General features: G+C 40.2%; 1 protein-coding gene across 1 annotated transcript; it reads right to left on the bottom strand.

Annotated features, from left to right (window-relative positions):
• Window positions 1-947: 947 nt before the first annotated feature.
• Window positions 948-12,340, bottom strand: sfrp1a (secreted frizzled-related protein 1a). Its single transcript, XM_026939548.3, has 3 exons — window positions 11,507-12,340; window positions 8,126-8,206; window positions 948-2,277 (listed from the first exon to the last, which is right to left on the bottom strand). Exons 1-3 carry the CDS (start codon window positions 12,030-12,032, stop codon window positions 1,952-1,954), a joined length of 933 nt encoding a protein of 310 aa, XP_026795349.1. The 5' UTR covers window positions 12,033-12,340; the 3' UTR covers window positions 948-1,951.
• Window positions 12,341-13,684: the final 1,344 nt, after the last annotated feature.

Genomic DNA, 13,684 nt, shown 5'->3' on the forward strand with positions numbered 1-13,684 from the left:
CCAATCAGAATCGAGAATTCAACAGCACAGTAATACAAACTCTCATATCACTTATCCTAGGACATTTTATTTAGTCACACATTTTATAGTCGCTCTAAACTTTATAAAGCAGGTTCTTATTGTCATTTTCTTTCAGTGGAATTAATTTCAGTGAATGTAAAAGCTGTTACTGCAACACTTTTGCTGCAATCTTTAAAACAACAACAACAACAACAACAACAACAACAACAACAAAAAACAATAAGAAGCTAAAACACCTAATTGAAAAATGACCAGTGATCACATAACAGATAAAAGTGTTAGCGCATTACAGGCCGTACGGACCACTTATGTTCAATGACGCAGACCACAACCATTCCACGATAGCAAAGCTGAACTTACCCACTTTTAGAAAAAATCACATGGTGGGATCTGCAGCACTAATTAAATCAAGGATAACAAAATATACTCAAGCCTCAATTCCAGGGAGCACAGGAGCAAGTGGACGTCAAAAGGCAAACCGTTCTCTCTTAAAAGACAGCTTTTAATAAAACTCCTACTTGGATTCTAGGAGTATTGCTAGCTCTAGCTGATTGCTAGTAAATAATGTAAGCTATTTAGCTAACTTCCTGACTTAGCATTAGCTGACTGCTAGTGGCTAACATTGACTGTCTAACTGCTAGCTACCGAGCTTGCCTCTAGCTGATTGCTAGTGGCTAATTTTATTTAGACACAGGGTTTAAAATGTCAGTGTTTACTTATTTCTTCCATATGCGTGTATAACATTTTACATAGGACAAATTTATATATTACAGACATTATACTAAGTCCTATAACATTAGTTTGGTAGCAAGCTAATCTTCCTAAAGTGTTTACTAAGCACTCTGATACACTAATACATACCATCGAAAATGCCATTAAAAAACATTTATTCGTTAGCAAGTAATAAGGTGCAAAGAGGATCAGGCTGTGTTTGTGTCACAGTTTTATTCTATATTTGTGTTAGAATTTTATGTACAAAATGATTGGCAACATTTTACAAAAGACACAAATGAATTCAAACTAATAGTGCTAACTGAATAAAAAAAGTCATTTGATATGTATATTGTGCATTTTAAACCACTATGCAAGAAGCATTTTGTAATATAGTGTAGGAATTGTATGAATTGCAATTTCAAAAATACACAAAACTTAGCCCCAAAATAATAGCAAAACAAACAAGACCAGAATCTTGTGGATCTAAAAGGAATTTAGATAATAATGTATAGTTGTTGTTTACAAAGCTTGCTTTTTGTCCTTGGTTAAGTATTAAAATGTGTGTGGTCTCATTTGCATGAAAATGTGAACCAGGACATCTATTACCTATTACCTACCAATCACAGCATAATGAATACAAAAGCAGCTTGATTATCTTTGGATTGATTACTGAATACAGGTTATGTTGTTGTCTAGCGTGGATTACTTCACAAAGTGTATGATAATGAGTGTACAATAAAAAAAAAACAATAAAAGCAAAGAAATTCTGCCCAAAATGTGAGACATAACGTTCAACATATTTGGTAACATTCAAGGCTCAAAATCTTGTGTGCAGGGTTCACAGTTTAAAATATAAGTACCTTTCCGAATGATCCAAAAAAGAAGGGTGGTCTTAATAAGCTAGACGTTTACAGAGAAAAAAAGGAAATAATGATACATTCGAGAGGAATTCTGGTAATTTTCCAACACATTCTGGACTGATATGGCTATATACATTAGTAATGATTTGTACTTTGCTGGATAGTGTACCATTCGTAAAATCCTAAAGAGAGTCCTCTAACTTAAACAGCACAAACAAAAACCTACAAGTGTTGGTCTGAAAAATACATAGAAATATATAACATAGGCTGTATATAAACAAAGGGAGCTTTTTTGGGTTGCTCATATGTGCAAGTTCATTCAAAAGTAGGATGGAAATGTTGTTTTGGCTGCTGGATTATTTGAAGACTTTTTCATAAGTAGGGCACTTGTGGCTTTGCAGTTTCTTCAAGGTCTTTTTGAACTCCTTGTTGGATTTGTCCCACTTGTGGATGCCGGTGATGAGGTACTGCCTGTCTGTCTTGCGACCCATAATGAGGTAGGTGCTGCTGAGGTTGTCCAGCTGCGAGCAGGGACAGTCGGCGCCGTTCTTCAGATACAACGTGAGGGTCTTCAAGTCTTTCTTTTTTAGGGATCCCAATTTCACAGCCTTCTTCTTCTTCTGCAAGGTCACCTTGCGGTCCGCATTCTCCCGTTTCACCTCCTTGATTTTGGTCTTGATGGCTGGAAGAAAGAACACAAAGATGAAGCTGAGTCAGTTTTACAAAATCATATATGCTTGGGAAAGAGAGTGTGATTGACAGGCAAAAGCCTCGAGCAAATTTTGCTGAACTCCCAGACGTTTAAAAAAAATTATCTTTTAGCTTTTGGAAAGGTTGGCCATGACTACAGAGAGGACAAATCTGGGATTGCGCCAAACTCACTCACCTCAAGAGCCATTTTCAGGGAACCTCTCATGCCTAAAAGACAACATTGGAAGGCCTGTACAGCTAGGAAGGCCAATGGTTTACCATGTATGCTTAAAGTACTTATGGTTCAGCAAAACATTTTGGGAAGCAGAAAGTCACTGAATCCCCCTTGGGATGTATGCCGGGCTTAGAAAGGCTAAACAGAAAACAGGAGTTGGGTTGCAGGGGGGGTGACACAGAGCCCTAGTCAGAGCCAGACCACAAAAGGAGAGGACAAACAGGAGGAAGGGATGGGGAGGGGGTCAGCAAGGGAGGTTGTAATCAATACCAAGCTACTCCTGTTGACAGAGTCCCAGAGCACTTCATAATGACCCAGGTATCACTGTCTCAGGCTCTGTCAAGTTTAAGAGTCTTCATCAGTATAAAGCCTCAGCCATGTAAATCAATCTGCCCCTACTGCCCTCTGCTTTCCCAGGGGGGCAGGAATGTCACAAATTGCAGCCCTGTCTGCCTTGTGCTCCTCCAGATGTAACTTGATCTGTAACTCGATGTAAGTCTTGTTCCGTGTATTATACGTGTGTTTGAAGTAGACAAGAATCAGTATTTGAATGCGGTTAAGAATGCAGTTAAAGTAATTCTAACTGAACGGGAGGAGTAATGTTTTTTTAATATATCATTGTTGGTAACTGAATAAAGATGACCAATATGTCTAGATTAGCATTGCTAATCATATACTTGATGTACAATTTCAAGCCCCACACTTGCATGCAAAAACAAGTTTCGATGACTGTACGCTACCTTTTTAAACTACAAAGTTCAATTCACATGGACTAGAGATAGTAATTTTCTTATATGAAGATGGAAGAACAAGTGTGCTGATATTCCTGGAAAACTCTGCTTCTTGGAAACCCACCTCTTCGCATTAATCTCTTAATCTTATCATTTGCTTAACCTTTTGCTGCTTATAAGTCATCTCTGAGGGCGGTCTTGTTCAATGCTGTAAGTACATTTCAGGTAAATTCATTTTGCACCAATTTAATACCCAAACATAACATGAATTACGACTTTGGAATTATGTCTGACACCCATGTGAACCTCTGGAAGAATTCATCCCAATTAGACACCCTGCGCTCAAAAACCCATAAAAAGCTTTCTATGGGAAAACATATGAATTATGATTTACTGCTAATTAGCCTTTAACAAGCTGATCAGTCTCCATCAGCTGTCAGCAAGCAGACCACAGTGAAACTAAATCCTTCCTGTGTGGTGCTGAATATCAGTGGCTGGAAGCACACTAATGAAACACACCACTGTTTCCAAAGAAAGTTGTATGTGCAATTAATTCTTATTTAAAAACCATTATAGAATAAAAAAAAAAATTTGGTTTGAGATGGGAAAAAACTTTCATTCATGATAAAGCACTTATTGAATATGAATGAATGAATGAATGAATGAAAGTTTTCCTAGCCAGGTTGTATTCCCACTTCACGCCCAATGTTCCTGGCATCCACCGTGACATGGGAATACAACCTGGCTGGGATGCCATGTCATCTCAGAGCACCATGCACACACATTCACACCTAGGGTAATTTAGAGTCGTCAATCCACCTACTGGCATGTTTTTTGGAAGAAACTGGAGAACCCAGTGGAAACCCACCCCATGTTTTAAAAAACGGGGACAACTCAAACTCCACACAGGCAGTAACCCAAGCTCATGAATGAACCTGTGAGGTGGCAACGCTACTTGCTGCACCACCGTGCCTCCTGGGAAAACATTTTAGAAGCATATTTCAGATTTTCAGTGAACTTCATTATGTATTTGGAACTAAGCAGTGAAAATTGTGAGTGGTGAAAGTGGTGCATCACATTCAGAAGATATATTTTACTATTCCAATGCATCAAATGGTACTATAAGTGTTTCAGCTCATACCAAATTAACACTGCAGAGAAGCACGGTCCAGTGTTCAGGAATTAACTTGCACATGGAAAGGATTAAGGGCTTGATCTGCAGTTTCAGCTCCATAAACAGGCTTTCTGAAAGGGCTTAATGTTTAATGGAATAAAAGCATTGGTCAGGCTTCAGAGTCCTCAAGTCAGGAAAGTCCACCTTTCTGGGCTTTAAATTCTGCCTGAACTCTTGGTTGAACTCTCTACGCACCCTGTGGCATTTGTAACGGTAATCTGCATTGTCGCAATGCACTTAGCTGCAAAGCCACAATTGAAATACAGTGCTCCTTGGGCTAATACCATAATACCAACCCGACCAGTGGTTCTAATACAACAGAGTTAACAGAGTTCAAGCTCAACAAGTGCAATGACGTATTGAACAAAGACTCTTGAAAATCTAATAATGTTTCAGATAAACAAGTACCCCAAATGACAGATGATAGCTCATAGGAGAAATGTTAGCCAAGCACTTTCTGCCTTTTTGTCAAGGGTGAAAACACAGTGCTTCATCACCAGACACATTATCAAGAGAGTTTAACTACATAAACTACATAAACTATATTGGATACATAAACTCGCCCCTCACAGGGAATCAGTAGAAAGCACATTGGAGTTTTGACTTCCCCATTGGGATAGCTAATGAATTTATGATTTGTCCACCAATTTCACTAAATTATGTAACTGAACATACATAATTTACTTAATCACTCACATTCATTTTATTTATAAGCCTTAGAAACATTTATTCATAGATTTGACACTACTGTTTATTAAAAAAAAGCAATGGAGAGATTTTATCTCTGTCTAAACATTGCCCATCACCCCAAATAAGTACACTATCCTTGATAGTTCTGATAAATATTTCTTCAGTCAACTTTCAGTTCAGCAGCTGGTGATTCGTAGCACATCATTTAAAAAGTAAACAAGGAAAGCAGAACCCAAACACCGATAAGTAGCACAGAAAGGGAAGAATGTTTTGAATGAAGAAAGATTTAAGTCCCGCATGTTTCCAAAATCATTCTTCTGGAATATCTAGCCCACCTGCCTAATATTTGGATGGTTTGGGAGATTGTGGTTAGATGAATGAGGTCTGTGAGATTACAAACTGAACTCTGCAAGGAGGGTCTGGAAGACTTTCAAAAGTGGAATCTGGATCTGAACTCTAGTAGGTCTTCAAGAACAGGACAACCCTGTATTGTACCCATAAATGCTTCCAGAGATTTAGCTTTTAAGCTCTGTCTCTGTTCCCTGACTTGGCATTCTGTACTGTCACGAGACAAGAGGCAGACTTGCAGACGGATCAGATAGTGTCATAAACCCAGCAGGGGACGCTGGGGATGAAAACAGTCCCAAAACACAGCTTCCTTCGCAGTTTCAGATGCGTAAATGTGTGCAGAATCCAAAGTGTATGGCCAAGCCGTACAATTTTACTGCTCTAAAACTGAACGTGCGCCACTGACCGCAGAAGGAACAGCCAACAGAAGTGTGAGAAGAGAAGTGCTCAGTGGAAGGCCATGAGGTTTAGTTAGGAAGAGGGATCATAAAAGCCAGGCCTGGACATGAACAGCATTCCCCATAAAACCATTGCTGTTTATTAGCAAAGTGTCTGTAAGTGAGTCTGGCCAGTTTGTCAAGAACAAACGCTCTAAGAAGGACTGTTGAGTTTTCGTTATCTCCAATGGTATTTGAAATGTCTGCTAGTCATCTCTTGCTTGAAGCTTTGTATGGGGTAATGTCTGTGCTTAACCTGGACAACAAAGATGGCATTTGTGAATATTCACTGCCTTCGCATCCAGTAATCAACGCGCGAGTGCATGAACTAAGTGAATCTATTGCCAAACCCATACTAGACAAAACTGTGTTCATCACTGTAAAACCAGGTCCAGTGGGTTGGCACTGGGCATGCAACTATTCAGCCTTTTTAACAAAAACATTTTAATGCAAACCAGGTGACAGGTCAGTGATGACAATTCACCACAAATGAGAAACCTGACAATCCACTCTTGCTTTCTCGCCCTGACAATAGCTGGCTTTAGAGCTCAACTCGAAGGTCACAGAGGGGGTTGCCAGTGGGCTTGGTTTACACAAAGCTGTCCAGTGGAAAGATGGCAGCTCACCAAAGATGGCTTAGTCCCTTCGAATCCCTATCTGAATAAGGCTTTATGGTTTTCTAAGAGGCAAACCAAAACCAGCATTTGTTTTCCCCTTGGGAGGAGAGCAGGAAGCGCTTGGTGCAGCACCCTCCTTTTGTTGAGGTAACTCCTGCTGGGAATGGCCCTAATGGCAGGCGCAATGGGCTGTTTTAACAGCTATGGTCAGTGGCATTCCCTCAGACTGTGTGGATTAACTCAGATATTTAGCAAAAATCAAAACTATTGTCTGTCAGATGTGACCTGGAAGACCAGAATGAAATAGTGGCCCAAGAATGAGCAAGTGATCGATTCTTTTCGTCTCCCAATTTTTTGCTTTCCTTAGGAACTTGGAGGGCTGGAGTGAATGCTAATGCAGAAGGTCTGGATGTCTAAGCCTTCGCATATGTTTGCAAAACCTTGGCAGCAAAAAGAGTAAGACGGAGTGTAAAAAAAACAAAGCGACAAAACAAAAGCGAAAGACAGCGTTTGGAGTGGTGGGGATTACAAAAAATGCTAAAAAGCTCAAGATAAATCTAATGCTAAATATAGAATTTGGTGTATTATTCATCTTCATCATTCATGAGAAACTGTACAACTGAAATATTCTGCACTACTTTATTTGCTGGAAGGACATCAAGCTAAATCTGATTTGACCCCTGCACAGAGGTCAGCTCTGGTGCTGTTGTCACGTCCACTGGACCAGACAGGAAAACAAACATCCCGATTTACAACTCTGAGTAGTGGCCAAATAAAGGGTTTTAGACCTGTGTGAATTACCTCAATTCATTAGTCACAGAGTAGTGGTCTCTAAAAGGGTCATCCAAACCATGACATGGATTTACAAGGGTTAAAAAGAGCCTGCAGCTGTTATTTTAAGCACCGAAGACAGCAGTATTGTTCTATTGTAAAACATGAGCGTGCTCAGGGCAGTCAGAGAAATTGTGTCAAAAAAAGGCCAATGGAAGGACTTTTGAAATATACCTGTACTTAAAAAGTGGTGAAATCGATAAAGACAGCAATCAATATCCTGCACTGTTGATAGGAAATGGTGTGAAAAGGTACACTTTTAGTATATTGCAGTACTTATGTAAATGTTACTAAGTCTACCCAAATGTATGTATCTTTTTTCCACATGACTACTAAATTCACTGTGTTGTCCAGTGAAGGAAAAGAAGGAAGGAAAGTTTGCTCAGTAACTTTATTGTGACTAGACATGCACTGGTCAGGACACTGGTCACCCCTCCAAGGTAATTATGGAGTAATTTACACAAATTACACAATTACGGAAATTGTGAAAGAAAAATGAACAAAAAAACAGTTCTACAGTCGACTCTCTCAGTTCGATGTATTAATAATAAGCATATGGTGACGCAGCGGATGGTTTGTGTGCTTTGTGGATTGAAGCACCACTTACCACTTTACTTACAACTAATAACAGGATTTGGGAATGCGCTGCACTCAGAATGTTTTTGGCTCTGTGTCCAGCAGGAATGTAACGTTTTTGGCTGTCTTGAAAGTGGCATCTCAGTTTTCACCGCAAAATGTGTTTGTGTGTGAGAGAGAGGAGTGTTTCGAAGCACTTACCGAACTCGCTGGCACACATATGCTCCAGAATAGCATCGGTTTTCATTTCGTTGTCGCATGGTGGGCAGACCGGCGGGTAACCTAAGACAGAAAGTAAGGCACAATGTCAGGGCCAATATGCTGCACAGAGATACCCAATCAGTATCGTGGGCCATGGTAATAGAAACCAAATGTCTTCCCCCTTCGTTTCCTTAAGCCTCTCATTTATGTCCTCCTGAGTGTTCGGAAAGTTTGCGTATGAGCGTAAACAGTGGGGACAAACTTTACAGTCTTGTGATTGAAGGGAAATGTTAAGGAAATTCAGACTGTCATTTTGCTTGTAATCCACTTGTCAAATCACAACGCAGGAATTCAGTGTTAATGCAGCTTTATCCGGTACCAGATCTTTCCCCCTCCACTTTTTCCTACGCATCTAAATTCTTGAACAAGGATGAATTTTAAGGATCAAAATCCCACTAATCCTGCCTTCCTCCCCAATTCTCTCTATCTCTCTGTCATGCAAATTAGCAGTAGACAAACCCAAAACCACATCATTTACACATGTATGTCAACAGCTGTTCTTCGGTTTACTGTGAAAGGAGCAAAGGTTTGAGACAAGACCCTAAAGACCCCAGGCCAACTGTAATTATTAGAAACATTAAGCTGAAGAGACCCCCTGAGGTCACGGAAAGTGTTAAAAAAAAAAAAAAAAAAAAAAAGCTCTTTATCTCTGTTGACTCTGTTAAGATTTCAATCATTCTTTGATTAGCTTTGGTTATCTTTATTGTCCTGTCTGTGTGGTCACTTCTCTTATCAGTAGCAGCTCTTCTGGCAAATCTTCGTGGAAAGCACACAGGGGTGAACATTTTTGACAGCAGTCGAGGCTTTGAAAAGGGAAAAAAAAAACATTTTTCCAGCATTTTTACATGAATTAGCACTAATAATGTAGAGAGCACAAAATCCACATTACTGGGATTTTTTTCCCCCTCAAGAATCCATTCCAATTGGAAGCTTGACTATATTTTCAATAGCTGTCCAATCGGAACATGGTGAACAATTTTGTATCTATTCCTTCTCTTGCCAAGAGCACATGTTTTCTTTTTTCCCCATATCAAGTGCTAAGTATGCTATTTATTTTCCAGTGCCATGAACTATTCACACCGGCTGTAGATCTCAGATTATTCCTGGAGCCCCAAAGAATGCACGGCTTCCATAAATGTCTATTTGAAAGCTTTCCATTTATTTATCTGGTTTCCAAAATGTTCTGTGTAACGCAACAATCAGATGTGCATTAAAAGCCCATTCCCTGGAGCAAAAATAGACTCCTATTGCAACTTTTATTCATATTTCAACTTTGGTTTTAGAAGAGCACAAACTTAATCCTGCTAACTGAAGAGGGAATGGTGTGAAAAAAATATTTCCAATATTTAGATTTCACAATGTCTGTTTATACAGCATTAAACATCAAGAGGACGACATTAAACACCATGCTGCACTGCAATCTTTTTTAAAATATTTTTTAAGAGCATGTTTTTAACCAGAATTGACACTATGCACTATGCAGTAAAGTTCACTGTGTGATTCGAAACCCCCAGGAGACCAACTTTAATCAACGCCACGCTTAATCCTTAGCAAAATTCATGTTCTAAAGTAACACTTAGTTTCATTGCCTTGCACATGACTGAATCAATGTGAACAGCACTGAAAATGTGCAGGAACTGACACTAGAGGTTGAGTACTGTAGTTTCAGAAAGTGATATTTCCGAATGTAAAACGTATATCACACGGGTCCTTTTTGTGCATGTGGTAGAATTAGTTTCAGCTTGCGTTGTTGTCGTTTTTTTTGGCTCAAATTCCTTCTCCTTCTCGATGAATGCTTGGAAATACCCACAAAATTTATGAGACAGTTACCTCAGCTGGTTGTACTTTCCCTCGTTCCCTCAACTTAGGCATTTCATAGAACCCCTGCCTACTTCCAGCAACTAAAACACACAAGCAACATGGGATTCTGGGACAAACTGTCCTTCCAGGCACTTGCACAACATTTAGTTTTTTTTAGATGTTTTAGATGTTTAACAATTATGGAAATGTAAAAAAAAAAAATTCTTGCTTATCTCCTATAATTTGATTAAAAAGCAGCAATCTCAGCCCTACATCCTCTTCCCTGTGCTGCACTGTGAGCCCTGTCCTGTTGCATTATCTTATGAAAAGTGATGCTAATGGAGGCTCCGGGTCACTCAGGGCTTAACTAAAAGTAGTCCTGCATCTCCGTGATTGATTTGGCTGCTCCTAAAATTGCCTCTCGAAAAATTTACTCTTCAAACAAACAATGGGAAATTATTTATAACAAAGTAATTAGTTTAACAACATGCAGCAGTTGCGAAAGATAGGAAAAAAAGAATGTGTGTAATGCTTTTTTGGACAAAATCCCAGCTCGGCTAACACCCTGCTAACAATTGTTTCCAGGTGCAAACAAGTGCTCAAATATGAATCTTTTCATTCCTTTCTGAGCAAGCATGCTCACTTGTCTGATGCAGCTATAATTAAATTCTGCACAAGAATAAATGGTGAAAAGCATGCACTAGCAGAAATAACAGAGCTCTGAAGTAACAAAAGGTGGGTAAACTGTGGCCTCAAACAGATGCCGGTTCCTGAAACAACATCACGCTGCCTTTTAAGAAGGAGCTCAAGCGTCATTTCTGACACACAGCAAAAGGTGCGAGAAGGTCGAGTGTGGGGAAAGTGACACTAAATGCAGGAATACACACTCTACGACATGCTCGCGTACACACAGCAAGAGCGTGTGGGTTTAATATGGCCAACATGCATACTACATGACTCACGACAGATACTGGAAATTACACTGAAAGGCATTTTTTAAATTCTGGTGAAATGACACTAGCAAATGGGAGGCGTTCTTCTGAGCACTGCTGTCTGTTTCTCTGGAGTTTCAGTGCCTTTCAGTTTCTGTCAGACACAACTGGACTAAATCAGATTGTTACATGAGGCTGCAGAAACCTAGTAAGACCTTTCAAAACCGCAGGTTCCCAACTCTGGTCCTGGAGAACCTCCTGTCCTGCACGTTTTGACTCAACTAATCAGCTAATTATCAGTCCGTCCTTGTGTTGAAGTTGAAGTGCGTACCTTAGAGCAGGGGAAACTGTAAAATGTGCAGGACAAGCAGATTCTACAAGACCAGGGTTGGGAACCTGTTTTCTAGGTGTGTTCTTGGATGTCTACCTTCCTACAAAATCCAAAAGGTAGACACATTATCTGGATCAGGTGAATCGGTTTTGGGTTGGAACTGAATTTTAGATCAACACAGAGCTCCAGAATGAGCGAGCTGGTGCCCACTGTTGTACATTAATACCATTTTAGATCATTTTTAATGTCTAAACTCACCACTCTCTGTGGATGTTTCGGTGGTGTTGGGTGTGCTGATGCACACTTCATCCTGAGGAAACTTGGTGCAGGTGAGCATTTCAGGCCATGGGAACCCGAACGCCTCCATGATGGGTTCACAGCCCTGGCGCACGTTCTCGCACAGCCAGCGGCATGGGTAGATGGGCCGATCCATGCAGACAGGTGCGAACAGCGAGCACAGGAAGATGCGTGTGCCCGGATGGCACGCCTTGTGCACCAGAGGCACCCAGCTGCCCGCTTGCTGCCTCACTTCGGCCATGCTCTCGTGCTCAAGCAGGTTGGGCAACAGCATCTGGTTGTAGCCGACACCGTGGCACAGGCGCAGGTCATCTGGTATGGGCACGCACTGCGGAGGCTTGTCATAGGCTCTCCCGCCACCGAACGAATCAGGCTTCCAGCCTAGGTACTCGTACTCCGTTGCCAGGCTCAGGGGCACCAGGTTCACCATCAGTGCCAGCACAGTAGTGGCCTTCCACAGGCGCAAGGATGCCACCGACTTCATCATGTCAGTCTCTGCCAAAACAAAGGCACTGATGCAGGTTCAGAGCCTTTACTGCAAAAACAAAAGGCCCTGTTTCAGGTCCCTTAAAATAAAACTCAAAGTCAGAAAAAGCCAAAACGGCTCAGGAAATTTTCCCCAGTAGAAATGAAAATGTGTGGTTTAAATGAGCTCAGAAGGCTGCCTCTGAAAGCTTGACAGCATTCAGCTGAGAGAGGGAGAGAGAGAAAGAGAGTGAGTGTGTGCGCTTTCCTCCTGCTGACTCACAAGGCCGCCTGCCAGGGACCCCTGCGCTTGAAAAATGAGTGGAAGTGCGAGACAGCGGGGGAGCGCGAGCGCAGCGCCGGCCAATAGGAACCAGTCAGCGCTTTTTGGTGTGCGGGGAACCAATGAAACGCACCATCCAGGAAAAAAAAAAAAAGAAAAAGCCACCCCACCCCGCCCCTTTGAACCCCATACCCACCCCCCCCACACCCTCACGCCCTCCCCGCCCGTGATTTGCACCCCTCTTCCCATCTGCACTCAGTAAACCGGAGTCTTTCTGAGTCCGCGTGCTTCACTGCCGCAAACTCCCGCACCGGCGCGCGCGCTGAAACCCCGCAAACCCAGTGTTACAGACAATACATAAGCTGCTTTAATAATGTTTATGGTAAGGTACTGTGCGTTTTTGGAGCAGTCTGTGCCGAATTGTTTGAGAGATAGAGATAGAAAAAAAAAAGTCTAGAGGAAAAAGATAGACATGATGATTCTGCTGAATGAAGAAAGAAAAGAGTAAATAAGTTTTTTTATTATTATTTATTGCTGCTGTTGTCGTTATTGTTGTTATTATCGAGCATGTGGCATGGTTTCTGTGATGTCAAGATATTCACTGATAAAAATGTAATACTACTGGACATAATGCTTTGGATATAGTGTGTGTGTGTGTGTGTGTGTGTGTGTGTTCCTTTGGATTTTGTCAGAATGAAATCTGATCTGTACTCCCTTCTTTCCAAAAGCACATCTGATTAGAGACTATTCTCAGTTTTATTACTTTTTCAGTGTGGTCTGAAGTCGCGTCCAGGAACAGCTTACTTTAATTTAATTGAAATTAAATAAAATAAAATAAATAAAGTGCTTCTCTATAGTTTTTTTTTTTATTTTTAATTACAGTTGTGCTAGCTCCTCTCCCCCTGCTGTAATGAAGAAGAGATGAAAACTGACCAATTTCAGCCAGTGTTGCTTTTTACTATTGACGCTAATGACGTAATTACCCCGCTGTTATGTTCAGTTTCCGGTAACAGCGAAAAAGTTCCGGGTCAAACTGACCCTAATCACATGTAATCACAGAAAAGTAGCCTAACAGAGGATTCATAAATAAACCATAATGTCTGAGTTTTAGGCTTTTTTAAAAAATGTACTTAATGTAAAATAATAAATAATGAATATATTAATATTTATATTTATTAATAATATTAATAATATTTTTATTCATTATTATATTTATTCATTTTTTCAAATTCATTATATATAATGAATTTGAATATATATATATATATATAGGCTGTAAATGCACACTATATAATATTAAATTATTATTAAATTATATTAATAGATTATAATATTAATAATAATTTTTATTCATTATTATATATATATATATTTTTTTTTTCAAATTCATC

The sequence above is a fragment of the Pangasianodon hypophthalmus genome, chromosome 24 (genome assembly GCF_027358585.1).
Source record: "Pangasianodon hypophthalmus isolate fPanHyp1 chromosome 24, fPanHyp1.pri, whole genome shotgun sequence".
Lineage (NCBI taxonomy): Eukaryota > Metazoa > Chordata > Actinopteri > Siluriformes > Pangasiidae > Pangasianodon > Pangasianodon hypophthalmus.

What these genes read in the sequence shown, in the direction of transcription:
- sfrp1a (XM_026939548.3), bottom strand. Translation starts at nt 12,032, where the DNA reads ATGATGAAGTCGGTGGCATCCTTGCGCCTGTGGAAGGCCACTACTGTG. An exon ending in CGAAACATCCACAGAGAGTG is followed by an intron (nt 8,207 to 11,506) that starts GTGAGTTTAGAC and finishes TTTCTGTCTTAG; the next exon opens with GTTACCCGCCGGTCTGCCCA. An exon ending in TATGTGTGCCAGCGAGTTCG is followed by an intron (nt 2,278 to 8,125) that starts GTAAGTGCTTCG and finishes TCTTTCTTCCAG; the next exon opens with CCATCAAGACCAAAATCAAG.